Below are 25,960 nucleotides of genomic sequence, written 5' to 3'. Positions count from 1 at the left end.
GCCGAGGGCTGCTGCTCCGCGGCCAGGCCTGTGACTGGCTCATCAAAGCAAGAGAGGAAGAGGTACTTCCTCCCCTTCAAGGCCTCACAGCCTGCCCAGGAAGCAAGCACTTAGCACTCAGTACCGCAGACTCAGCGCTAGGGGAGGTTTCCGAGACAGAGTGCAGGGGCGGGTGGAGGTCAGGCCCCGACAGGGCCTCCTGGAGGATGCTGACCCAGCCTTAAAGGCGTGGCAGCTTCACCAGGCAAAGAAAGCAGGAAGGGGCCTCTAGGCAGAGGGGGCGGGATGCGCCGAGGCACGGGGGCAAAGAGGACCTTGGTGGCAGGGAAAGCAGCACGCGAGCCGGGCTGGGTTACGGGTGTCGGGTCGGCGGGCGCACACGCGCCACGTCCAGCAGGGGTGCCCAGGAGAGGGTCTTGGATTTCACGCTGAAAGGGTGCGTGAGTTTCCCAGGGCTGTCATGGCAAGGAACCGCAAACTGGGCAGCTGAAAACAGCAGAAATGATTCTCTCACAGTTCTGGAGGCTAAAAATCCCAAATCTAGGTGTCGGCAGGGCCATACCCCAGAAGGCTCAGGCAAGGATGCTTCCTGCCCTGCCCCTTCCAGCTTCCGGGAGTGGCCGGCAGTCCTTGGCTTGTAGGCGCATCTCTCCAGCCTCTGCCTCCACCTGCACACAGCTTTCTCCTCTGTGTGTCTGTATCCAAACTTCCCTCTTCTTATAAGCGCACCACTGACTGGATGTAGGGCCCGCCTCGCTCCTCAGGATGACCTCATCTTAACTTAATTATCTTCAATGACCCTGTTACCAAACGGGTCACATTCCCAAGTACTGGGGGTTAAGACCTATGTCTTGGGGGGGATGCAGTTCAACCCACACCAGAAGAATAGAGCCACACGGTACACCTGGAATATTAGGGGGAACCCCACTTTCTACATGGGGTAAATTTACACAGGCTGCCCGTCCCGGGCTGAGAACAAGTGCTTAGGGAACCACCTGGATCCATTTTAAGTTTGTGGAGGGGGTTCAGCTCTGCATGAGCTGTGGTGTTCTGGGAGCTTGGGGAAATAACTAGATCTCACCTGGCCCTGAAAACTGCAGCCCTGTGGACCTGTGGGGTTGGTGCACATGTGCAGACTGGGCACAAGGGGGCAGTAGACGGCAATGCCTGGACTCGCCTCACCACTGGAAAGGGTTCAGCCCTCCAGGTGTCCTCCAGCTTAGCCTCAGTTTCCCCCTCTGTGAAATGGGCTTCTACCTGCCCCATAGGTATTCTATAAGGAGCAAATAAGATGCTGTCAACATTACAGCACAGTGAGTGCCCTGTCCGTGGGCAAATTATTGTTCCAGCTAATTCTGGAACAACAGGATTGCAGCCTGGGGCTGATGTGTGCGGGGGAGGCAGCGTAAATGAGGGAAGGCGCTGGAAGGAAATTCCAACACCCAGGTGAGCAGGGGTGATGGGCAGTCACCTCCTGGTGGTTTTTACCATGCACAAAGTGCAGATCCGATTCAAGAAAAGCCGGCAATCTCGACTTTTTTGTCACATCTCTGATTTGACAGCAAATTTTAAATGTGGGATGCTGTGTTGGCAGGACAAAACTGGGGGGGGGGGTTGCATCAGCTGTCAGTCTCTAATTTCAGAGCGCGATTGTGGGTGACCTTGCAGGTAGGCGGTGCGCCTCCTGTCCTGTGGGACCCAGGACTTGCTCGTGAGTTGCCAGTGCCCTCCTCATGTTGAGAGCAGGGGCATCAGCTACAGACCAGAGGCACAGAGCAACGTGCACTGGGAATGGCGTGTGAGTTGAGTCTTCAGCCTCGATCTGAAAGAAAAGAAGATGGCTCTTTAAAACCTTCTGACTTCATCTGAGGCTTGCTTTTTTCTTTTAAAAATTGAGGTGGCGGGGAGGCTATAACTCACTGGTAGAGCATGTGCTCAGCGTGCATGAGGCCCTGGGTTCAATCCCCAGCGTCTCTGTTAAAAACAGAGAAATGAGATGAAATTTACATAAAATTAACCATTTTAAAAGCACAACTCACATGTTGTGAAACTATCACCTCTCTCTAGTTTCAAGACATTCCATCACCCCAAGATGAAATGCCACCCCCATCAGCAGTCACCCCCCAACCTCCTGGCAACCACCTCCTGTCCCGTGGACTGGCCTGTTCTGGAGGTTTCACATCCACGGAGTCACACACTGTGTGTCCTTCTGTGTCTGCTTCTCTCACTGAGCATCGTGCTCTCGGGGTCCGTCCACGGGGGAGAGGCTGTCAGGGCTGCTCTACTTTTCACAGCTGAGTGGTGTTCCATCGTATGGATGGACCATGTTTTGTGCGTCCAGTCATCACCTGATGGACATCTGGGTTGTTTCCACCTCTTGGCTGCTGTGAATCGTGCTGCTGTGAGCATTTGGGTAGGCGCTTATGTGTGGATGTGTCTTCATTTCCTTTGCTATTTTGACCTTTGACCTCCACAGAGCAGGGCAACATCCATTTCATCCTTTACCTCCAAGACCCGCCAAAGCACCTGGCAGGCAGTGGTTACTCAAAGAGCATTCAAAACAAGGTGGATGGGTGAGAGGTGGGTGGGGCAGGAGGAGGGAGGAAAGGCATGGATAGATTGCCCCCGGCAGAGGGTGCCAGCTCGTGCCCTGCGAGGAACAGAGGCGCGGGAATAAATGGTTCTGTAAAAAGGAAGGAAAAAGCATTCTACCGTCCTTCCCCATCCCTCTTTTCAGCTGAGCTGGCACTGCAGTTACAGAGATGAATTAGCGCTGCAGTGCTTCCCTGAGTCAGCACGCCCTGCGGCCAGAGCCTCTAACGCCCCGTGCAGTCTGCAAAACCCTCTGCCTGGAACTGGGTATTTCCCTGGGGAGCAAAGGAACGGGAGAACCTGGGTCAAAATCAGGCAGTGTGAGCTGTGGTCCAAAAATCAGTCCGAGCATTGCCAGAGAAACAGGTCTTATTTTGCAAATTCGTGTTCCACCAAGCATTAAAGGGGCACAGATACAGAGTTGGCCGCCTTTCTTTTGTCTTTAAGGTGACTTTTTAGAAGTTTCAGATGTACAGGAAAAGTTGCAAGAATATTACAGGAAGTTCCACATACGCCCCGCCCCGCATCCAGTTTCTCCTGTGGTTAACAGCTTACATTAGGCTGATATGTTTGTTACAGTTAATAAACTGATACTGATACACTGTTGTTAACTGAAGTCCACAGTGTATTCAGATTTCCACAGTCCTTTCCTCCTAATATCCTTTTTCTTTTCCAAGATCTCATCCAAGATCCCATGTAACATTTATTTGGCGGGGGAGGGAAGTTAATTACAGTTTTTATTTATTTACTTACATTTTTTTTTAAATGGAGGTACTGGGGACTGAACCTAGGACCTTGTGCACGCTAAGCACACACTCCACCACTGAGCTCTACCCTCCCCCCACCCATGTGACATCCAGGCGTCACGTCTCCTCAGGCCCCTCTGGGCTGTGACAGGTTCTCAGACGTTCCTTGTTCCTGATGCCCTTGACGGCTCTGAGCAGGACTGAGGTCAGGGCTTCCGTAGCATTTCCCTCGGTGGGAATTTGTCTGGTGCTTTTCTCATGGCTGGACTGGGCTCTGGGAGGAGGACCACATGTGAAGGGCCGTCTTATCCATCGTATCGGGGTGCCTGCCGTCAACATGCCTTGTCACTGCTGACATTGACCTTGGTCCCCTGGCTGAGGTCGTGTTGGTCAGGTGTCTCCATTGGAAAGCCCCGCCTCCCCCCTTCCCACGCTGTCCCCTTTGGAAGGAAGTCACCGTGCCCAGCTCACGCTGGCAGAGAAGGGAGTTACTCTCCATCCCCTTCAGGACAGAGTGTCTACACACGTTATTTGAAATTCTTTTGTGCTGGAAAAATGTGTCTCTTCTCCCCTGTATTTATTTACTCAATTATTTATTTATATCCATATGAACTCGTGGACATTTTATTTCTTACTTTGGCTCACAATCCAATCAATACTTCACGATTTATTTTGTTGCTCAGACCATGCCAGCGTTGGCCATGGAGTGTTCCTTCAGTTGACGGCCGTGTCTGTTGGACAACTTCGGGCTCCATTTAATAGCAACAATTCGTCGGAGATTTAACTCTGCAGGGTCAGACCATGAAGAATGCTCTTTATATTCCAAAGTGTGTGAAACTGTGTGACACTGGACGAGACCCTCCTTCTCTCTGGGCCTCAGCTTTCCCCAGTCAGAAAAAGGGGGGGAAAGGGCTGAATATTTATTAGATGAGCTGATTGGGGCCCTCCAGCGCTGGTGGTTTATAACTTTCTGGGCTCATAAACAGATGTATTTTGTCCCAACATTTCCCAAAACTAAACAGATTTTGTTGCTATCACTTTGTCTGAACTGCACACTCCTGTGGCTGGACTTGTGATGGCTGGTGGCTGCTGTCCGCCCCTGGCTGGGTCTGCAGGCCACTCCCGGAAGAGACGGGCACGGACTTGCTTGGAAGCCCCACAGAAGACACAGCCTGTAAGTTTCCATGCGCGCGGAAATGGGCACACAGTCTGGGCTCTGCCCGGGACTGTAACTGTAGAAATGTCAGAGGCCATGCCTCCTTGGTGGAATGTCAGGGAAGGGGGTTGTTCTGCTCCAAGGTCTGCAGGGAAAGCCAGAGACGTGTGTTGGCACCATCATGAAGTTGGTACACCATGTTGCTGTGTGTCCTTGAGCGGGTTGCTCAGCCTCTCTGTGCCTCCGATTTCTCATCTACTATGTGCAGATAGTGAGCATCCCACAGAAGGGGCATGCAAGGATTCAATGAGATGATTTGTGTAAGGTGCCCAGGGGATGCCAGGCACAAAGCTAGCCCTGGAGGTGGGGGATTCTGCTGCCCCAAGCACTCAGGAGGGCTCATGGCTCTGAGGATCCAAAGCCCCAGACTTTGAGGACAAGGGTCTGGGACAGCCAGAGGAGCTGCCTCGAACTTGTGTTCTCCTCAACTGCATCTCCTTACAGAATCCTGCTGAGGGCCCCTTCTCTGCCTGCATCTCCTCCGTGTAGCCCATCACAGTGTCCACCCTCCAGGGGAAAGACCACCCAGAGAGGGACAGCTACATCCCTGAGGTCACACAGCAGTGAGAGCCAGCTCTACCTACCCCTGCTCCACACTGTGCTCGTGGGCCAGGTGGGGGGACCAACTTGTCCCAGCTTGCTGGGGCCCATCAGGATGAGGGTCACCCTACAGTACCAGCCCTTCTTCTGGCCTGGGCACATGGACTCTGTTCAGTGTTGTCACATCCCCACAGGGTGACCTTGGTTGAGTCCCTTCACCCCTCTGGGCCTCCATTTCTACTTCTGTAAAACAAGGGGTATGTAGCAACAGTATCCCCACTTCCTGTGTGTGGCTGGCCCCAGAGATATCCAGATTCTAAATCCTAGAACCTATGAGTGTTCACTCCCATGACAAAAGGGATTTTACAGCTGGGATTTAGTTAAGGAAATTGCAATGGGGAGATGTGATCGTTAATTGTATGTATGCACTTGACTGGGCCACGGTACCTAGATATGTGGTCAAGCATTATTCTAGGTGTTTCTGTGGAGGGTGTTTTTCAGATGAAATTTACATTTAAGTGAGCGGACTTTGAGTAAAGCAAATTGCCTTCCATTGTGTGGGTGGGCTGCGTTTAATCAGTCAAAGGGCTCAAGATGGAGGGAAAATACTCAGGTGTGATTCATCCTGGGGCAAAATTCCTCTCCTGCTGTGAACCCCTGAAATCAGGCAAGTTATCTGTTTCCAAAATACGATGGTGGGATGGGCGAAGAATAGAGATTCTCATTCCAAATGGGAGAAATTGGAAGGAGGAAGGAGTAATGGGTCCTGGCAAGCCTGAATCGTGGCAGGGCAAATCCCACTAGGCATTTTTTAGGGCAGCTTCTATTAGGTTTTAAGGCTGGAGAATAATGTTTGGCTCAATGCTCTGTCCTCCAGATCCACGTGGTGGCATTACTGCCGCCTCCCTTCCCTGCCCCTTCAGTCTTACTGTCACCATGCTGGGACCTGCAGCTTGACCCCAGCAGGAAGAGTGGGAATATTTTAAATCAAGCACACCTGATTCACTGCTCCCAACCCACCTCCTGTCTAAAAGGCGGGTGAGCTGAGAGGCCTGGGTTCAGATCTCTGGGCAAATCACTGCCTCAGTGTCCCCGTCTGTAGAGGGGTAACACTGCCCACCACACAAGGTCATGGTGAGATCTAGATATCCTGTCAGTGCCCAGCACATAGCAGGCACTTGGTAAATGTGACTGTTGGGTTTTTATCATTTTCTGCCAAAGCATGCCTTTACATCCCAGGGTCCCTGAAGCAATCACCTCTGACCTACTGCTTAGGGACTGAGAAATTCAAAGTGAAAGAATTGTGACAAGCCAGTCCACGTAATTACAGATCAATGAATGTCATCGTCTGATACAAAAGGGGTGGGACTCTCCTACTGGTTTATGTATTTTGTCCTCACTGGCCAGGTCACGAAACTGGGGTGAATTCCCAAGGTCTCTGGAAGATCAGTGTCTTCCCCTAGATCTGGCTTTGGGGGAGGTGATGGCTTTTCTCTCACATAAGCCCAGAAACCCAGAAACTGGAGGGGCTAGTCTGCTCAGCTGGTATCAGACGGCTTTAGCCCCTTGGGGGCAGCCCACAAGGGGCCCAGAGTCCAGGCTAAGAGTCTCTAGGAGGAAGCAGTCCAAACCATGGGGAATATCCACCCTGACCGCTCCAGAGTGCTGTGGGAGGACCCTGGGCCTCTGTGCCTCCATTTGCTCTTCTGTTAAAGGGGACAGTAGCAGAGCTGGACCAGGAGAACGCTGGGGAGAGCTTCTCAGAGAGCCTGGCCCCTGCTACGCAATCAGCAAATGTTGGTTATTAAAGACTCGAGGGCAGAGGGTATAGCTCAGTGGTACAGCGCGTGCCTAGCATGCAGGAGGTCCTGGGTTCAATCCCCAGTACCTCCATTAAAAATAAATAAATAAATAAATCTGATTACCCCCCCCACCCATGCCAAAAAAAAAAAAAAAAAGACAGAGAGGTAAAAAGCAGAGCGTGGACATTGTCTGCCAGCCTTACCCAGCGGGTACAACACTCACAGGTATTGGTAGGTCTGGAGCCCAGGCTGCCTGGGGTCTAATCCCCGTATCATTTGACCTTGGTTCCACCTTAACCTGACTCACCTCTTAAGAGTTCCATTTTGCAGACGGTAAAGGTGAGTCATGCTCAGAGCAAGGCGGCACTGAAGTGTCACAGAGCTAGTGAGGAGCGAGGTCAGGCTTTGAACTCGGGTCTGCCCAACGTCCAGGCACCCGCCCTGGACCTCCGAGCCAGACGGCTGCAGTAACTACTGTCAGGAAAGGACGGCCTCTGACTTCCCACCGCTCCCTACGATGGGGTGGAGAGGAGCCCCACAGGGTCAGGAACAGGAGAGAGGGGAAAAGAAAGAAAAACTGACTAGTTTGGTTTGTTTTTTTCTGTTTTCCTGTTGCCCCACAGCCCCTCCCAACACGCTGAACTTCAATGGGGCTCATCGGAAGCGGAAGACGCTGGTCGCCCCCGAGATCAACATTTCCCTGGACCAGAGCGAGGGCTCACTCCTGTCCGACGACTTCTTGGACACCCCCGATGACCTGGATATCAACGTGGACGACATCGAGACCCCCGATGAGACCGACTCGCTGGAGTTCCTGGGGAACGGCAACGAGCTGGAGTGGGAAGGTGAGGTCAGGTGGCTCCGCGCCTGCCGGGCCCCAGATCAGCCTCTAGTGCTCCTCTGGGCTTCCGGGACCAGCTTGCCAGACCCCACCCTGTCCATCCCCACAGGCTCAGGTGGGGCAGGGCATCTAACCTGGGTCTCCAGGAACAGCCCCTGGGGGACTCCGTGCACATGTTTTAGTGGACTTGTGGCTTTTCTGGGGGGCATGGCCTTCACCTGATTCTCAAAGGTGACCAAGACCAGAAGGAAGTGCCTCCTCCCAGTTCCACAAGTGTTTGTGGGGCAGGTCCCGAGTGCCATGTGGTGGGCAGAGAGGGCAGGGATGTGTCAGAAATAGACGGTGCCCGCCTGCCTGAGCAGCAGTCGGAAAGCCAGGCCCTGGGTAACAAAGCACACGCGCACGAGGTGGTTGCGCCTGGTAGTCGGTGCTGTAGGGAAATGAGGTGGTGGAGAGGGCAGGGGGGCTCGCCTGGGTGCTTCTGCTCCTCCGAGGGACACTGGGTGGTGTCTGGGGACATCTGTGGTTGTCACGACTCGGGGGCTCCTGGCATCAGGTGGGTGGGGCCAGGGATGCTGCTCCACATCCTGCAGTGCCCAGCACGGCCCCTCAGAGAGAATAACCAGCCCCAAACGTCAGAAGTGCCCGGGCTGAGCACCCCAAGCCAGGGGAACCGGGTGGGGAGGCTCTTTTGCAGGGTTGCCTGGACAGGCCTTGCTGGTTGGGTGTTATTTGAGCTGACATCCCGAGGCAAGAACACAGGTCAGAAAGGCAGCGGTGGTGGTGGCCGTGGGGACAGAAGCTGAGCTGCCGCACTTGCTGGGTGGATGTGGAGAATGAAGGGGAAGGGGTCAGAGGGGATGCCTGGGTTTGGGGCCCTAGTCGCTGGGAATATGACAGGACCATTTTCTGAGGCAGGAAGACTGCAGGATGACAGGCAGGAAAGAAGCAGATGTTTCAAGAGTGGTTAAGAACTCGGAGAAGCCCAGAGGGGCAAAGAATGAGGCAAGAAACAGCTCTACCCAGACGACCGCCTGACTGGGGGCTTTCCTGTGTTCCATGGTGTTCTTTGGGAAAAAAGCAAATTATTATTTGGGTGTGACTTTTCGACTCCCAGACCCTCCATTTTGCCCAGTAGCCCCAGCCTAACACTGTCTGTCAGCAAAGCGCAGGATGAGTGATTTTGCCCGAGGCCTGGGGCTAGAGGAGTGGGCTCCGCTGAGAGGGAGGCTAGGACAAGATGTCTGGATTCAGGCACCCTTCGGCTTACCTTCCCCCTGGCCTGCTTCCAGATGACACCCCCGTGGCCGCCGCCAAGAATATGCCTGGGGATAGCGCAGATCTATTTGGGGATGGTTCAGCTGAGGACGGCAGTGCCACCAATGGGCGTCTGTGGCGGACAGTGATCATCGGGGAACAGGAACACAGAATTGATCTGCACATGATCCGGCCCTACATGAGGGTGGTGACCCACGGAGGTGAGACCACACCCCTCTGGTCCCCTCCCAGCTCCAGCGGGGCCACTGGAGGCCCATCAGTAGTCCTCTCTGGACCTCTGTCTCTTCTTCTGAGCCACGTGCCCGGGGGTGTATGGGGGGTGAAACTCACATGGGGGCAAGGCATAGACGTGCCGGGCACACACAGGAGGTGCCCATGAGGGTGGCTGATGCCCCCCACCAAAGGCTGAGACAGGTCAAGGGTTTTCTGGCTTCTCCAGCCAGACTCAGAGCTGTACCCTCTGAGTGTGGGTAGCGGGTGGGAACGGGCTGACCAGCAACGAGGCGGGCGCATGGGGAAGAGCACAGGGCTGCTCACAGCTGGGAGAGGGCTCTGCCTGTCTCTTCCTGGGGGCGCTCACTGGCCGCCTCTCCCAGGGTACTACGGCGAAGGCCTCAACGCCATCATCGTCTTCGCTGCCTGCTTCCTCCCGGACAGCAGCTCCCCCGACTACCACTACATCATGGAGAACCTCTTCCTGTAAGTGGCCCACCCGCTCTGTCCCAGCTGCCAACCGATCTGGAAGTCCCAGCCGGTGGGCCAGACCAGGCTGCAAGAACCATGTTGGGCGGGGGCTCGGCCTGGCACCAGGGAGGTCTGGGCCGCCAACAGCCCTCGATCTGAGGCCCCTGCTCGCCCACTGGTCTTTGTCAGCGCTACTGTCAGCATCACTGACATTTATGGGGTGTTTACTATGTGGCAGCCGTGAAGCTAAGGGCTTAGTAAGTGATAACACATTCCACCCCCCACATGACCCTGTTGCCTCCCATTCTGTGGCTTCAGAGCCTGAGGCACAGAGAGGTTAAGTCTCTTGCCCAAGGACACACAGGTCAGTTTCATTATGATGGAGACAGAGAACACTTATAATGCACCTGGCTGGTGACGGTCAGAGCTCAGTAAGTCATTATCACTCTTACCGTAAGTATGAAGATTTCCTTCACCAAGCAGGGCTTGGGTGCCAGGTGGGCCAGAAGATGAGGAGGTACCCAGGGATGGTCAGCTCAGAAAGTTACCCGAGATTCCAGGGAGCCCAGTCTCCCCAGTTTACAGATGGGGAAGTAGAGGCTGAAGGAGAGGTGGGGCTGGCACAGACCCCAGGCCCCTAACATCTGGCCCAGTGGACCGCCCACTGTGGGCGCCTGCCCCCCAGGTATATCTGGGGCCGCTGAAGCCGCCTCCCAGGACGAATGGAGATTAGTGGAGACATTAGATGATGTCACGCGTATAAATCTCTTGGCACCCAATAAGCGCTCAATAAAATAGTTAACTGCTACAATCATTACACCCACTGGCACAGACTTGGGGCCACCCACCCCCACCCTGAGTGTGCCAGCAAGGCCAACAACACCTGAACAGGTGTGGCTGGCGCAGCTGGGGCAGGCAGAAGCAGAAAGGGCAGGTGCCGCAGGGGTTCAGTCCAGGCACCGGGGCTTCCTGACCCTGAGCCCCTCTCGCCAGGTCCCCTGTCCTCTGTGCCCCATCACCAGGTACGTGATCAGCAGTTTGGAGCTCCTCGTGGCGGAGGATTACATGATCGTGTACCTGAATGGCGCCACCCCCCGGCGGAGGATGCCGGGCATCGGCTGGCTGAAGAAGTGTTACCAAATGATTGATAGGAGGTGAGCAGGGGGTGGGCGCGGCTGGGGGACCACCTCCGGGCGCACGGGGCCCAGTTCTGGGGGCTAGAAGTCCGAGGTCAAGGTGGCTGTAGGGTTGGGTCCTTCTGGGCCCTTGAGGAGAATCTGCCCCACGCTCTCTGCCAGCTTCTGGCGGTGCTGGCAATCTCTGCTATCCCTTGGTTTGCAGACACATCACTCGAGCTCAGCTTTCATTTTCATGTGGCCTTGTCCCTGGTGCATGCCTGTGTGCAAATGTCCCCTTGTCATAAGGACACCAGTCACAGTGAAGCAGGGCCTGGCCCTGCCCTGCGCCCCCGGGGACGGGCTGCCCTTAACCACTTACTCCCGCAGTGGCCCCGTCCCCAAGTAAGGGGATGCGACTCAACACGGCTCCGAACCGGGGGCCCAGGACCTCTTTCAGGAACGGCAGGCCCTGTGGCCAAGTAGTCCAATGCTCAGGCTCTAAACGAGAGACAGCCGGAACCTGACATCAGCCCCGCCACCTGCGGACTCTGCAAAGGGGCTTAGCTTTACCAAGGCGGCACCTCTTCCCTGTGAACGGAGATAATCGCCACGGCTACTGCGCGCACAGAGGAGGAGACATCGGGCAGCTCCTCCCTCCCCGGGGCTTTCGCGAGGAGCCCATCTCTCTCCCTCTGCCCCCACCCCATGCAGATTGCGGAAAAACCTGAAGTCCTTAATCATCGTCCACCCGTCCTGGTTCATACGCACTGTGCTGGCCATCTCCCGCCCTTTCATCAGGTGAGACTGTGCCCCGCCTGGGTTTTAGCATGTCTTTTTTTTTTAATGTGGATTTTCCAGCTCCTCTATGATGAATCAATATTGTTGCTTTAAACACTTGAAAAGCACGTGCAGTGTTATTAAGCGGCTAGGCGACCAACCTCGCAGGAAAACCAGTAACACCCATCTCTCCTATACTGGCGCTGGGTGCCTTCTGACACTGACGACCACAGCCCTACGAGGTCGACACGGCCGCACCCATTCCGTGGAGGAGGAAACGGAGTCACGCAGAGACATGCAGCAAGGGCGCTAGTCCACTAGGCACTCCCTCAGAAGGGAGCCGGCTCCATCCACTCCAGATTTTGTGAGGAGGGGCGTTAGGGGCCACTTGCCCGGACAAATAACGCGGTGAACCGCCACATGTACTTTGAGGGTGCCCAAGACCGGCCTCAGGCTTAGTGATGTTCGAAGAGGACTCACAGGGCCCAGGAAAGCTGTTGTGCTCACAGTCACGGTTTATTACAGCCAAAGGGTGAAGGGTAACACTGGCAAAGGGAAAAGGTGTGTATGTGAGCCCAGGAGACGCCGGGAGTGGCTGCGAATTGCCCTGCCCCAGAGGAGTTGTGCCAGCACCGTAATTCTCCCTGCAACGACGGGTGACCTGTAGGAAGCACTGCCCACAGGGAGGCTGACCGTGGTGTCCAGGGCTCCCACCGCTGTCCGGGGCTGAGCCACACGGGGACGGAGTGCCCACATGGCCGCCCTTAGGTCCTCAGTAACTGATACGATGGCCCAAGACCCCGCCACGAAGCATGTCTTTAGCACAGACTATGGGCCGGGCTCAAGGCCCCAGGGACCTGGAGATGCTTACCAGGCAGGACAGCCCTAGGGCTTACAGGTGGCCGTCCCGAGTCTCAGGGGCAGGTTCTTCCTCCGGAATGTGTTTGGCCAGCAAGCGCCGGAGAAAAGGAGCAAGGAAGACAAAAGCAGCCATGACAAACGCCCTCGTCCGTCACATAGACCTGCACGTGCCTTTAATGGCATACAATTCAATACATTGAATTAAGTCAAGACCCTTCATTTCCACATTCCCAGTGAAGAGTGTGATGAGTTTAAGAGACCGGGCCAGACTTTGCCTTGAGAGAGGCTGTACCATCACAGCGCGAACAACTCGCAAGAAGGCTTCACATGCTCTGTGCTCCGTGATTCCTAAGAGCCCTGAAATATTAGTGCATTAGTGAAATCAGGCCTTTCATGCACTAATTATGGGACATTTGTGCTAATGCCGACCCCACGGGGCCAAACACACTTTAGCCTAACAGCATTGCGTTCCATCCTGACATCCCTTAATTCAGGAATCAAACTTGCCTTGCATGCGGACCATTCTCTCACTTTGGATTGCTTTTCCCATGGTGAATTTTGAGGGTCTCATCCTGAGCTCTCAGAGAAATAGGAGAGAGGAGAGGAGGGAAGGAAATCTTCCTCGTTCAAAAGATGAAGAATGAAGGTAGACTCTGAGCCCTAGCCCTGAGGCCCCGAGATTGTAACTCAGAGAGAACTGTTTGTTCCACGAGCTCTGAACCTTGGGAACGTGCCTTGCCCTGGGCTGGAGTTCTCCCTCCCGAGAAAGAGCCCGGTTCACAGGCAGGCAGCGCCACCGCGCAGAGGCTGGGCGTCCGTCTCTGACAGCGGGCGCGGCCTTGCCGTGGCATCTGGTGGTGTGACTTCACCTGTGTGTGTAGCCCAGTGCCCAGGCCGCAGGCGTGCCTCTGCGCCCTGAAACAAGACCTGTCCGGCAAAGCAGGAGGCCCGCCCTCAGAGCCCCAGGCCCGACGTATTCGGGTAGAGGGCGGGCAGGACTGCTGCCTGTCGGTCTGAGACTCACTCCCCTCCGTGGGCCCCTTACCTTTCTGCCGCACCTACTGGAGGGAGAACTCATGCTCCAAGAATAATTATATTTAATTAAAAAAAATTTAATTTCAGCTGCACGAAAGCAGTTGGAGTTATTCATTCAGGCGCACACGGCCGCTCTGTGACTCTCCTCGGGAACCGCCTGTCATTCCCCGATCGGTCGCCAGCGGCCTCTGCTGAGTAGCCTGTTTATTTCCCTTATGGATGCTGTGGACTGCGTCACTCCCCCCTGGGCCTCCCCTCGCACCGGATGCCAGAGAGCTTGAGCCGCATTTTTCTCTAGTCTCTGGAAATAGACGTGAAACTTCCTGCCACAGTTTTGTAGCCACATGCCTCTGTCTTACTGTTTTTGTCGTTGTCACTTGATTGTTCTATTGCTTAGGGCACTCACTGTATTCTCTTGGCCTTCTAGTTCCCATCATGAGAAAAATTTGATTTGACCTGAAAAAAGTTTATTTCACATTTTACCAAAATTGGGTTAAAGGTGATTTTTTAAATAATTATTTTATTTTCAAAATTACTTTGACAGGTGTTACTATTCTACTTCTTTTAAAAAAAAAAAAAACACTTCCACTTCATTGTTTTTTTGGGGGAGGGATGGAGAGATCATTAGGTTTTTTTTCTTTAATGGAGGCACTGGGGATTGAACCCAGGACCTCGTGCCTGCTATGGATGTGCTCCATCACTGAGCTATACTCACCCCCCTAAGGTGATTAAAAAAGTGATAATAATCATGAGTTCAAAGCAACATGTTGGTGATGATGACGAGGCCCCTCGTGGCAGCAGATGGGCAGAGACGGGGTCTGGGCGGGAAGGAGACGTTCATCCCGAAAGAGCGGAGAGTGACTCAGCAGTCCCACGTGCGCTTGCCTGTGCCCGGAGGATTACAGCGCCGTCCCGGTCGCGACGAGTCTGCCAGGAACGCTTTCTTGAGAAGGTTAACCCGGAGGAGCAACTCCTCAGGAGGATGGAGGGACAGCCTGGAGCCCACTAGCATCTCTTCCCTCTCTGCTTCCTTTAAACCAGCTCCTCAGCTCTGCAGGGACTGGTGTGGGATGCGCGGCTCCGCACCCTCTCCTTCTTGCGAGTTCTGCTTGGGCCTGGGTTCTGCTCTGTGCCCTCCACTAGGGGCAGAGGGCAGAGGCTGGTGGGGGCCAGGAGGGAGGCTTGGGCCGAGGTGCTAGGGGCATCCCGGAACAGGGTTGCGTGCGTCTCTGTCTGCCGTCGCCCCTTCTGGCCCTGAGGAACCGCTGCGAGCTCTGGCTTTCAGCTGTCTCCCTCCTCCTCCCGCCAGTGTCAAATTCATCAACAAGATCCAGTATGTGCACAGCTTGGAAGACCTGGAGCAGCTCATCCCCATGGAGCACGTGCAGATCCCGGACTGCGTGCTACAGTGAGTGCCCCCGTGCTGCCTGAGAGCCCCCCGCCTCCGCCCCCGTCACCCCCAGGCTGCTCGCCTCCCAGCTGCCCCTGCTCAGCCCAACTGACCTGAGTGGGAGAGCAGAACAGAGGGAAATGCAGTGAACCAAGCACGTGTGAAATTACAGATCACGGTGGGCGGGCCATCTAGTGCCGGGCAGGGGCCAGCGAGCCACAGCCCCCGGCTTATCTTTATAAATAGTTTTACTGGCACACAGCTACACCCAGCCATTTACAAACCATCCATTGCTGCTTACGAGCTACAACAGAATCAAGGGATTGCTGCAGAGGCCAGCCTGCAAAACCGAAAATATTGACTCTCTGGCCCTTTACAGAAAAACGTGGCCCTGATGGAGGGGCCTGTAGACCAACCACGTCAACAAGGGGGAAGCTTTATAATGGCTCCGCTCAGTGCTGAGGCAGACAACGTCCGCTAAGTTGCATCTCTACCAGATGCTGGAACATGCCAACGAAACACAGTCCCTGCCCTGGGGTAGGGGGAAGTTGCAAAGCAGCTGCAGGAAACACACAAAAAAAACAGCAGACTGTCGGCTCCAACTGCACTTTCTGCTCTAAAGCCTGGCATGTATTCAGATCTGACAATGAGATCGCGCTCCTGGTCCTGGGGGAAGGGAATTCCCAGGCTGCATGTGACGTGCTCTCTCCTCTGTCTCTCTTCTAGGTACGAAGAGGAAAGACTCAAGGCCAGGAAAGAAAGGTTTGTGCAGAGCGGCCTGGGCTGGGGCTGGGTCGGAGCTGGCGCTGAGCGGGGCCCACATCTGGGAGGAAACCAGTGGCTTTGGCTGAGCGGGAACCGAAGTCAGGCGTGCATGTGGCTCTCCAGGGCTTGAGGTCAGACCCAGGCTCGAACCCAGGCTCCCCACCCAGTCACGGGTGGCGTTAGGCAAGTGAAAAGTTCACAGCCACCCTGAGGGTTACTGTGGGAAATTAGGAACAAGGTAACCCATGTGGCAAAACTAGCGGGCTCCGCAGAGAGTCCTACTAGTCTTCACGATCGTAAGTTCTCCCCTTACGTGGGGAACACAGCTCCCTGCCCCTCGCCCACGGCAGACCCAGAGCTGCCCGTTTGCTGCCTTGCTGGCTCAGTCTCTGAGTTACACTGCTCACCCTTCCGAGCCTGCTGTGGACGGAGCAGAGAGAGGACAGGGCCAGCAGGGCGCCCGCCGTCTGGAATCACAGGCAGGGGCGGCAGCGCATAGAGGCCTCTGCGGAGATAAACGCCCCCAAGGAATGGCCCAGCCCTCTTCCTCCCAGCTGCCTCCGTCTTCATGAACCCCTGGCCATCACTCTCTCCATCCTCGGGGCCCCGGTGCTTCCCAGGGGCAGCCAAACCCTCTCCAGATTACTGTCAGGCCACGGTGGGCCCAGGGAGCCAAGAGCCCCTCTGCCCACTCGGCGGGCTGGTCACCCTGGTCACCCTGGTCACCCCTCTCTGTCCCCAGCGCGAGGCCACAGCCTGAATACGTCCTGCCCAAGTCTGAAGAGAAGGCCGAGGCGGCGCTGGAGGACAGGTAAATAGGCAGGTGACCGGGGGACAGCTGAGCCCACCAGGACATCCCATAAAAGTGATCTGCTGTTATCATGATGCCGAAATAAGAACACAGGTGTGAGTCAGCCAGCACGAGGCCCACTCCGTCGAGCCATGTTCAAGTGCATTTAGTGCATCCAGTGCTGGGCATTTAGTGCATCCAGCACTTCTCTAGTTCCGAAACAGTCCATCAGCCCAGAAGGAGGCTGTATCTACCCGTTAAGAAGTTGCTCTCATTCCCTTCTCCCTCCTTTTGAAAAACATCCTGCAACTCTCTCCTCATGACTGCCTGTTTTGGCTCACCTGTTACACAGCAGACACACACTGATGTTTGCTTTGTGCCAGATCAGGACGAAGCCTTGCTGGGGCTCACAGCCAAAGGCCAAGGACCCACAAATAGGTGACTAATGCTGAGACTCCTTCACTCCCCACAGGTCTGCTCTGGCCACAGAAGATCAGGAAACAAGGTGGGTGGGAAGCAAGGTGGTCTTGCTGCCTTTTTTTCTTTTCATTCTATGTGGAGCCCAGGATGAGTGTCCCATGCCTTACTGTTGGTGGGGGGAGGATGCTCCACCGGGGAGGCAGGGAGACCATGGTTACCATGACAACGGGGCCTCCTCTGGGGCCAGGCAGCCAGTTCCTGCACAACTCCAGGGGGCGCCATTGACAGGAGGCCCCAGAGCAAAGCCATAAGGCAGCCCTGACTGTGATGTCCACCCGGAGCCAGAGCCCCTTAAGCCCAGGATTTAACGCAGCCAAGAGATGCCTGCCTGCCCGTGGCCTGTCTCAGTGTGCCCGCCTGGTGCTGGATGCCAGGAGAAGCCTCCTTGTGGGTCCTGGAGCCCCCCTCGGGGTCAGTGGTTTGCCAGGAGGACACTCACAGGGTTCAGCAAAGCTGTTCTGCACACAGTAATAGAGAACAGTGGAAGGGTGGAGAGAGACCAAAATCAGCAACAGGAAAAGTGCGTGGGGCGGGGCCCGGAGAGACAGGCGTGAGCTCCCAGTTGTTCTCTCCCGGGGCAGTTGGTGGGACCGCCCTTAACTCTCCTGGCAGCCAGGTGTGGCAGTGCACACCAAGTGCAGCCGACCCGGGGTGCTTGCCCAAGCCCTGGCTTTCAGGATGTTTATGGGGGGGTCAGCCATATGCGCGGCTGACCGCCCGCATGGCTACCCTTAGTCTCTAGCGCCTCCGGAGGTTGAGCTGGTCCCACATGGTCCAAGGCCCCTGCCCTAAATCACACTGTTGGCAGAGACTGTCTGGCAGGACCCAAGGTCCCAAGCAAAGATGCTTTTATTAGGAAGGACAAGGACTTAGACGTGACCTCCCAGGAGCTGGGCAAGGGCCAGATCTTCCTTTGGAATGTGCAGGGTTAATCCTTGACCACACCCTCTCCTACAAATCTGTAACAGGGGCTGGCCACATGCCTTAACACTACCCACATGGCCCAGGAAGCCCCAAGGCAAGAAATAAACATCAGAAACAGTCTTAGAAAAGCAGTGTCCCAGGACACAGGGTAGAGGCAAGCTCTCGTGCATTTCCGACAAGGCCCCGTCAGTCCGTGCGTCCTGGAGAAGAGCGCCTGCCCACAGACACAACACACAGGGAGTCACTCACCGTGAGAACGAGCCAGCAGATACAGCGAGAGGCAGAACTAGACCCCTTCCTAGGAATCCTTGTGTGGAGATGACACAACAAGCATGTTTAAAATGATTAAATACATTAAAAAAGGAAAGGAATGGTACAGAGCAACGGATGGATAGACAGATGGACAGACAGATGGTTGGGTGGATAGGGGGGCGGATGGATGGATGAATAGGTGGATGGGTGGGTGGGTGGGTGGATAAATGAATGTATAATAGATGGGTGGATGGATGGATGGAAGGTAGATGGACAGGTAGATAGGCAGATGGGTGGATAATTGGATAGATAGATGCGGATGGATAAGTGAATGAATGATGGATGAGTGGGTGGACGGACAGTTGGCTGGCTGAATGGATGGTTGGCTGGCTGGCTAGATAGACGGATGGATGGACGGATGGGTAGGTGGATGGAAGGATACAAAGATGGGTTGGTGAGTGGATAGGTGAGTTGAAGCCTCCCTTTAGTCTGATCGAGGGCTCCAGCCCTGGGGCCTGTTCTTTGGCTAGGTCCCCTTCAGAACCACACCTAGAAGGTGGGTGGCAGATGGCAGACCTTGAAGGGCAGGTGCCACTCTTGCTGCCGAGGGCACAGCAAAGCCAGATTAGATCATCCTTTGGGATTCCGTGCACATGGAACATTTTCCACTTTCTTTAAAAGCGATAATAATAACTTGACTGTGTTTGTCCCTCTCCAGCATGTCCTGAGGTGATGTGAGCACAGAGGAGGACACGGAAGAAGATCCCAGATGCCAAGAAACCTGTGTCAGATGCCCTCCAGCCTGGGTCTTGTCCCCGCCTCATCCTGAGTCAGTCTCCGGGAGATGCCCGTCTCCTCCAACTCCGAAACCCAGCATCCTTTCTAGCTGCTTGAAAACAGTTTTTTCCAAGTGATGCAGTATCAATGCGTTCTGGAAAAGGACCCAGCTCTCAACCCTCCACCCTTCCACACTCATGTGCTCACAGCCCAGAAGAGCGAGAAGCGTTGAGCGTGGCCCATGCGTCCTTGGCAGCCTCTGAGACCCCTCCCGCTGCACAAAACCCTGGCCGAGACCCTTCTCTTGCCCGTCACCCGGCCTAGGTTGGAGCCACAGGTGCCAACCGCCTCCCTGGCCGGGTCTGGATTCCTTCTTGTGCCTTTCCTCCCAGAACGGCCCCTGCAGCCCTGGGCATCTGGCCCGGAAGCTGCGTTTCCCACCGCAGGCGGCGCCACGCCCCGGGGACCACCTGGCCTTCGACCTCACGGCTTCTCCTTGGACCAGTCCCCCTTGTCTCCTCTAACTCCCACCTTCTTAGGGAGCAGCAGGGCCCGCAGCACCAGGGAGGGCTGCTGATAATCATCCTTGCCCCACAGTTGCGAAACTGCACTCCCCTCAATCTAGAACATTCTCAAGCTCCTTGAACGCAGAGGCCACGCCACAGGGCAACCCTGATCAATACCTCCTACTGAGGAAATGAGCCTCCCCACTTCCCCGATCCCCCACCCCCAGCACAGGGCTGGGATGCGTCCCTCAGGCTGCCGCCAAGAGCAGAGACTGAGAGGCCAGCTCTGAGATAAGCTCGTCTCAGAAGCGCAGACCAAGAAAAAGCAAGATACAGGGCACTGGACATTTGATGGTTACAAAGGTCACTTGGGAAAATAAATCTCAGTGGCCTGGATGCTACAGCCACCTGCATTCAAAGGAGGCAGATTTCCTTAGGACAAAAACCAGACTTTTCTAATGTGGCCCAAACACCAGTCAGGTGGGCTCTAGAGGTAGTGAGTTCCCAGTCTCTTGAAGCATTTAAGAAAAGGCTGGAAGGTGCTTGCAGAAAGTGGTCCTCTACCATCCCCTCCAATCGTAAGAGTCTCTGTTTCCATGAATCTGAGCAGAAGTCGGGCAGGCGCATTGTCCAGCCCCTCTTCCTGGCTCTGTGGCTGGCTTCTTAGCGGGTGTCACCCAGGTTTGATTGAACCCCACCCCCGACAATTTCCCAGTAGGAGATTCTTGGCCTCAGCGGAGATGTCAAACGCTTCTCCACCTAGGACATCAGCGGGGTGCATCTGGGGTTGTCCCAGTGGCAGGGGTGGGTGGCTGGTGGGGTCAGTGCTGGGGAGGGCGTGTGCTGGGCTTCCTGCACGTCAAGGGACTGTCCCACCCCAAAGGCTGGTGGCTCCGCCTTGAAAAATGCGGGGTTTCTAAGCAGGTTTGGGCCTGCGTCTCCTGGAACCCAGCACTGCTCGCGTGGGGCTGGGGCATTTGGGGGTCTGGTGGGGTTTCTTAAAATTTGGGTTTCTGCTTTTTCTCTCAAATGTCAAAGAAAGGACAGGGACTGTGTCCTGGGCCCAGATGAGTTACCTGGAGCCTAAGGTGGAGGGGCCTCTGCAGGATGTTCTGCAGAGGGGGGAGTGCCCCTCCATCCTGGGGCTGCTTGTCCCCCGCCCCTGCCCAGAGAGCCTCCTCTTACAAACGGTGCCTGGGCATTTGCTGGGCTGCCCCACATCCAGGTTCAGGCAGCCGGCTCTGCTCATCCAAGATGGACGTGTGGCCCGAAGGCCCCAAACTCCCACCCCCAGTGACTGCAGTAACTTCTGGAAGGCCGGTGTCTCACTGAAAGTGCAAGAGGAGCCAGGAACAGACGCACTCTACCCAACTCGACAATTGCTGGGCGCCCGCAGACGGCAGAGAGTGGAAGCTACAGACCCTCCTGCCCTCAAGGAGCCTGCAGCCTGAAGGTTCCGGCCGCAGAAACAAGAAACTCCAGCATGGCCCCCTGGCTCACCGCGGCCCACCCACTGTCCCTCCGGACCACCAGCAGCCACAGACAATGGGTAGGCGGAACCAAGGACCCCCAGCTCTGTCACCGCAGCCCCTCCAGAAAAGAGACCCCTGGGGAGGCTGTCTCCAGGCTGGCCACCTGTCCACAGGTGTGTGAAGTTTCCAGGCACAGCTCCGGCCAGACAGGGCCGCCGTGTCCTGGCGGGCTGCTGCCCACACCCTCCGAAATTGGCTTTGCGGGAGATTTGTATCTCCGGGGCAGTTCTGGCCAAAATGGAACGGACGTCGAGCCCTCCTTGTAAAGGGACGTTGGGTTTTCCTCTTGTGACACATGGGATGCGCCGTTAAGTCCTCCCTCAGAGTCGTAGTTCACACGCCCATCCTTCCGACGGCACGTTTTGCGGTTTTTAAAAACAAAAATGATTCGTTATGATTACTGTTGTGATGTGAAGACATCATTTCCATGAGCCTTGGGGGGTTTTTATGTGAAATAAACTATAGTGAGAGGGGAGGTGTGTGACTTTTGTCCAAGTCCAAAGGGATGTGGCGCGGGTCTTGGGCGTGTGCAGAGGCAGGAGATTTCACAGGCCGGGAGGGGCACGGCTCAACGCTGAGCGACCTTGGGTGACCTTGAGCCATGGCCTGTCTCCTCTTGCTTCTGTCTCCCACCTGCAGAATGGGAGCCCTGGTTGGGTTCTTCCAAAAGCTCTGCCTCTGTGTGACTCAAGTTCCCTTCCTGCCCCACCACTCTCTCTAGAACCAAACTCAGTTGACAGTTAATAACACTCATTACTATTATTAAGCAATTCTCCAATTCCCAGCAGACGCCAGGGGGGTGTCCCGGCATTTAACTTAGCCTGACACCACCGGTTAGGGTTGACCTGACCAGACTGTCCCCACTTCAGACACCAGTCAGTCACAGGTATTAGCACAGGATACAGCTCAGCAACAGTCAGCAACAGGCAGCTCGAAGAGTTGCCCAGGGCAAGGCGTGGTGGGCAGGAGGCAGAGCTTCCACGGCCCCTCTGGGCACCACCTCCCCGGCACCTCCCTGCGTCCACCCACCTGAAAGATCTCCAAAAATCATTTAGGAATTTTTATGGAGACGCCATCACGCAGGCACGACTGATTAAAGCCCCAGCCCCTGGGGATTAACTCAACCTCAGCCCCTCTCCTCTCCCTGGAGGCCTAGGACGGCCGGCAGTCGGTGGGTTCCCCTGGCCACCAGCGCTCACCCTGTGGTCGCAGGGCCTTCCCAGACGCCGCCTCGGAGGTGCAGTTGAAAGGGCTTTCTGCGGATAACAAAGGATGCTTCTTTGATCTTTTCTGGAGCTGTTTCAGGAAACAGGACAAAGACCGAATATTGTAACAAAAGATGCTCTGTGTTCTCACTTAGGCAATGACAAGGGTTTTAGGAGCCATGTGCTGAGAACTTGGACTAAAACCAAAGACATGTTTCTTATTGTGAATCCCAGTATCACAATAATCATAACGACAGTAATGCTGATAGTGGTCCACGCCCAACCTAGCACAGTCCCCGTGTTACCGAGGGGAGCATGAGGTGCAGAGAGGTGACTGCGTGGCTCGCCTGGGGTCTGAGGTGAGTGATGGGTCTGAGGCCCAACCTTGTGCTTCGTCCCTGCTGGCTGCCCCATCTCATGGCTGGGGACCCACAGCCCTCTGCCAAGCAGGACATTGAGGCTGTGCTCCCCAAAGGGTCAGAGTGGATCCTCCCACGCCAGGTACAGGGGGAGTCCTCCATTATCCATGCCTGGGATTATGGGCCTTGCTGGTGGCAGGGATGCCAGGATGGATGTGACATCCACACAAAGTCACCATCAGGCTGACAGCAGGAGTCGGCAGGTGGCAGCCCACCTGCCCTGCCCTCCTGTCCCTGTGACGTCAGGGAAGGTATCCTTCACAGAGCGGGTGGCTTCTCGGGGGCTGGGAGGAGGCCTCACGTGGAGGGGGCAAGCTTGCATGGGGGTGGCGAGGAGGGAACGGAAGATGGCAGAGCTGGTCCTGGGATTATGGGATGCTGCGCTCAGGGGGGCGGACCTACCCCTTTTCCCCACCCCACTAGGTCTCTGATCATCCTAAGGGGGTCCTTGCAAACCTCACTCACTTATTTATTCATTCATTTATTTGCTGAGCACTGGGGGTCCCTGCCACCAAGCATCCCTCATGTTGCTCCCAGCCCAGTGGGAGAGTTTGACATCAGGGACCAGGAAGAAAGGCCAGGAAGGGTCCTCTCTGATTGGAGACCAGACTGAGAAGCAGCAGGGAGCCAGGCCCACGGGCAGGTGGAGAGGTGTCCCTGGCAGAGGGCCTGGTAACGGCCAAGGCCTGGAGGCCGCTCAGAGCCAGGTGAGCCAGGAGCAGGAGGATGAAGGGCAGCCAGAGGAGTGTAGCCGGACAGGGCCTGGGGCCAGATCGGCTGCGGTGGGGATTCCGGCGGAACCTGGGACTAAACTAGGGCCCGGTCACTCTTTCCGTTGATTTACATCGGTGGCATTGCGCACACTGACAGTGTAGTGCACCCATCATCTCCACCTAGGTCTGGAACTTTTCCATCACCCCAAGTGGAAACCCTGCCCCCATCAGCAGTCACTCCCTGTCCTCTCCCCCAGCCCTGGCAACCATGAACCCACGCTTTGCCTCTGCGGATTCGCCTGTTCTGGACATTCCATATACAGGGAATCACACACTAAGGGACAGGATGGTCACTTTTAATGTACCAGTGGGCTGTTTGGGGACAGGCTGGTCTATATTGGGAGCCCACGTGCCAAGGTGACTAGGCAGCCTCCCAACTGTGCCCTGCCGGGACCTCTATCTGGGCATGTCACTGTCACCCGTGGCCTGGGCCACATGCCCCACAAGGAGGCTCCCAGGAAATTCTTGCCATTGAAACTGGGCCAGAGGTCACAGCCCGAGCCGGCTTTCCCCACAGCCTGCCGGGCACCTGATGAAGCCCAGGGCCATGGGTCCAGCCACGCTGCCCCGAAAGGGAACCAAGGCCCAGCGGGGCTGGAGGGGAGAGGACGGCGGGGCCGTCGGGCAAGACCCCTGTCAAGATGCTTGCTCGCTCTGCCCCTGGTGGCCGCCTCTGAAGTGAGGACCACCAACCCCAGTGACCTCTTCTGACCTCCATAACAGGTCAGTCCTGCCTGGAGCCACTAGGTGAGTCAGTTAACCAGTTGTCAATAAGATCAGTCACTTTCTGTCTCCACTACTGGTTGGTCCTGAGCAGCTGTCTTGGCTGGTGGAATGGGGGGAGGGAGGTCATGGGGGGCCAGACAGGGCAGGGCCCCAGGGGTGAGGACAGTGGGCTGCTTTTAAATGCACATGAGGATGGGGGAGGCACAGGAGAGCTGGACCAGAGGGAAGACAACCCTGGTCTGGGTTTTTCCGAAGCTCCCTCTGGCCACCGTACTGAGGGGCAGGTTTAAAGCAAAACAGTGCCGGACAGCACAAGCCCTAGAACCGACTGTACTCGGGAGCCACGGCAGTGGGGAGGGACCTCCAGGCAGAGCCAGGCTCCACTCCTGACACAGCGCAGGCAAGCAGTCTCAGAACCAAGGAGCAGGTGCGATCGGTGGACGGAGGATCGCTGGGAGGGGGCATGAGGAGGAAGGGGGATTCTGGCTGCACTGATTCAGCTGGATTCTTGCTGAAATCCCCTCGTGTTTCACCTGGATTCAATGATCTCCCGCCCCTTTCTGATTTATTCATTCCTTTCAGTACCATTTAGGCAGCCTCTGCCTTTTATAGGCTGGCCTTGTTGTGCACTGGGGACATATCAGAGAACAAGACCCATCTGGCTCTGCCTGCCCCGGAGGGAACCCACGTGTGGAGGGAGGGGTTGGGGATCCAGAAAGGCTTTCTGGTGGTGGGATTGTCCAACTGACACAGGATGGCTTAGTCAAAGGGAGGAAGGAGGAATGGGTGAGAGGAGGGAGTTCCTGGAAGAAAGAGCGGCATGTGCAAAGGCCCTGTGGCAGCAGCTCTGGCTGCTGAGGGGCAGGTTGATGATGGGTAGGAAAGGGCATCCTCCCTTCATAAAACCTCCTGGAGGTGGGAGCTCTAGGCCAAAGAGAGCCTCCCTCCTTCAGTTGAGGCTAGCAGTTGCCCATTATAAAGAACAGAACACTGAGGCACAGAGAGGCGAGGACAGGGCCCGAGCTCCTTGGGCCAGCAAGTGGCAGATTCAGGATTCAAACCCAGAATTCTAAACCAGAGGTTCTTAAAGTGTGTCCAGGGAAGGTGAAGGTGGTCTCTGAGACCCTTTCAGGGGGCCTTCAAAATCATACACAGGCAAAAGATCCATTCAAAGCACAAAGATAGACTAATGAACTTTAATGGAACAGAGAACGAAATAGAACAGCCCACCTTCATAAATCTCCACCTGGCCAGTTTGGGTGCGGGACAAAGATGACTGCCTGTGATGATCTCAAAAGGCTACTAAAATCCTCTCTCCTCTCTCTCTGTGAGGCTGGGTTTTCTTCCTATACGTCAACCAGAACAGCCTATGGAAACGATAAGCAGGCGTAAGAATCCAGCTGCCTCCTACTAAGCCACACAGAGATTTGCAAAACCGTAGAACACCACCATTCTTCTACCTGAAAAGGAACTCTTTTGGCTTCAACAACGTGAGTTCATTCTCTGACAGTTCTGGAGGTCAGGAGTCTGGCACAGGTCTCACGGGGCTAAGAGCAAGGCGTGGGCAGGGCTGGTTCCTTCTGGAGGCACCAGGATATACAACCTGCAAATCTTTTCTCCCACTCCTGCTTTGTCTTTTCACTTTCTGAATAATGCCGATTGATGCGCAACAAAAGGTTTTTTTTTCTTAATTTTACCAAGTCCACTCCCCTTTTTTTTTATTTAAAAACCTGTCATTGCCTCTCATGGCAAGCACTATATTTATGTGACCATGAGCTGGTTGGTTATTATTATTACACATTAACAAATCTTTAATTTTTCTCAGTTTTAATTTATAATGTGTAAATATTATCCATGACGATAATCCACTTAAACAGAAGCTCCTTGGGGTCCTCAGTCCTTTTCAAGGGTGAAAAAGGGGCTCCTGAAGC

General features: G+C 55.3%; 1 protein-coding gene and 1 long non-coding RNA gene across 2 annotated transcripts in view; one reads left to right on the top strand and one right to left on the bottom strand.

Annotated features, from left to right (window-relative positions):
• The window catches only part of ATCAY (ATCAY kinesin light chain interacting caytaxin), a 28,072-nt gene extending 6,691 nt beyond the window's left edge, over positions 1–21,381 (top strand). The window contains exons 3-13 of the mRNA XM_010966710.3: positions 4,454–4,512; positions 7,520–7,741; positions 9,030–9,215; positions 9,612–9,714; positions 10,722–10,853; positions 11,529–11,615; positions 14,800–14,898; positions 15,607–15,642; positions 16,388–16,456; positions 16,908–16,940; positions 18,810–21,381. Coding sequence (XP_010965012.1) covers positions 4,454–4,512; positions 7,520–7,741; positions 9,030–9,215; positions 9,612–9,714; positions 10,722–10,853; positions 11,529–11,615; positions 14,800–14,898; positions 15,607–15,642; positions 16,388–16,456; positions 16,908–16,940; positions 18,810–18,819 — 1,036 coding nt within the window. The 3' untranslated portion in view covers positions 18,820–21,381. The remainder of the gene's footprint in view (positions 1–4,453; positions 4,513–7,519; positions 7,742–9,029; positions 9,216–9,611; positions 9,715–10,721; positions 10,854–11,528; positions 11,616–14,799; positions 14,899–15,606; positions 15,643–16,387; positions 16,457–16,907; positions 16,941–18,809) is intronic.
• Positions 1,533–7,197, bottom strand: LOC105078203 (uncharacterized). The gene is made up of 3 exons (XR_012501676.1): positions 2,163–7,197; positions 1,921–1,974; positions 1,533–1,822 (listed from the first exon to the last, which is right to left on the bottom strand). It is a non-coding gene; the product is annotated as an uncharacterized LOC105078203 (long non-coding RNA).
• Positions 21,382–25,960: the final 4,579 nt, after the last annotated feature.

The sequence above is a fragment of the Camelus bactrianus genome, chromosome 22 (assembly GCF_048773025.1).
Source record: "Camelus bactrianus isolate YW-2024 breed Bactrian camel chromosome 22, ASM4877302v1, whole genome shotgun sequence".
In the NCBI taxonomy this organism is placed as follows: Eukaryota; Metazoa; Chordata; class Mammalia; order Artiodactyla; family Camelidae; genus Camelus; species Camelus bactrianus.
The sequence above is the reverse complement of the archived record's forward strand: the minus strand, read 5'-3'. Positions and strand labels throughout refer to the sequence as shown.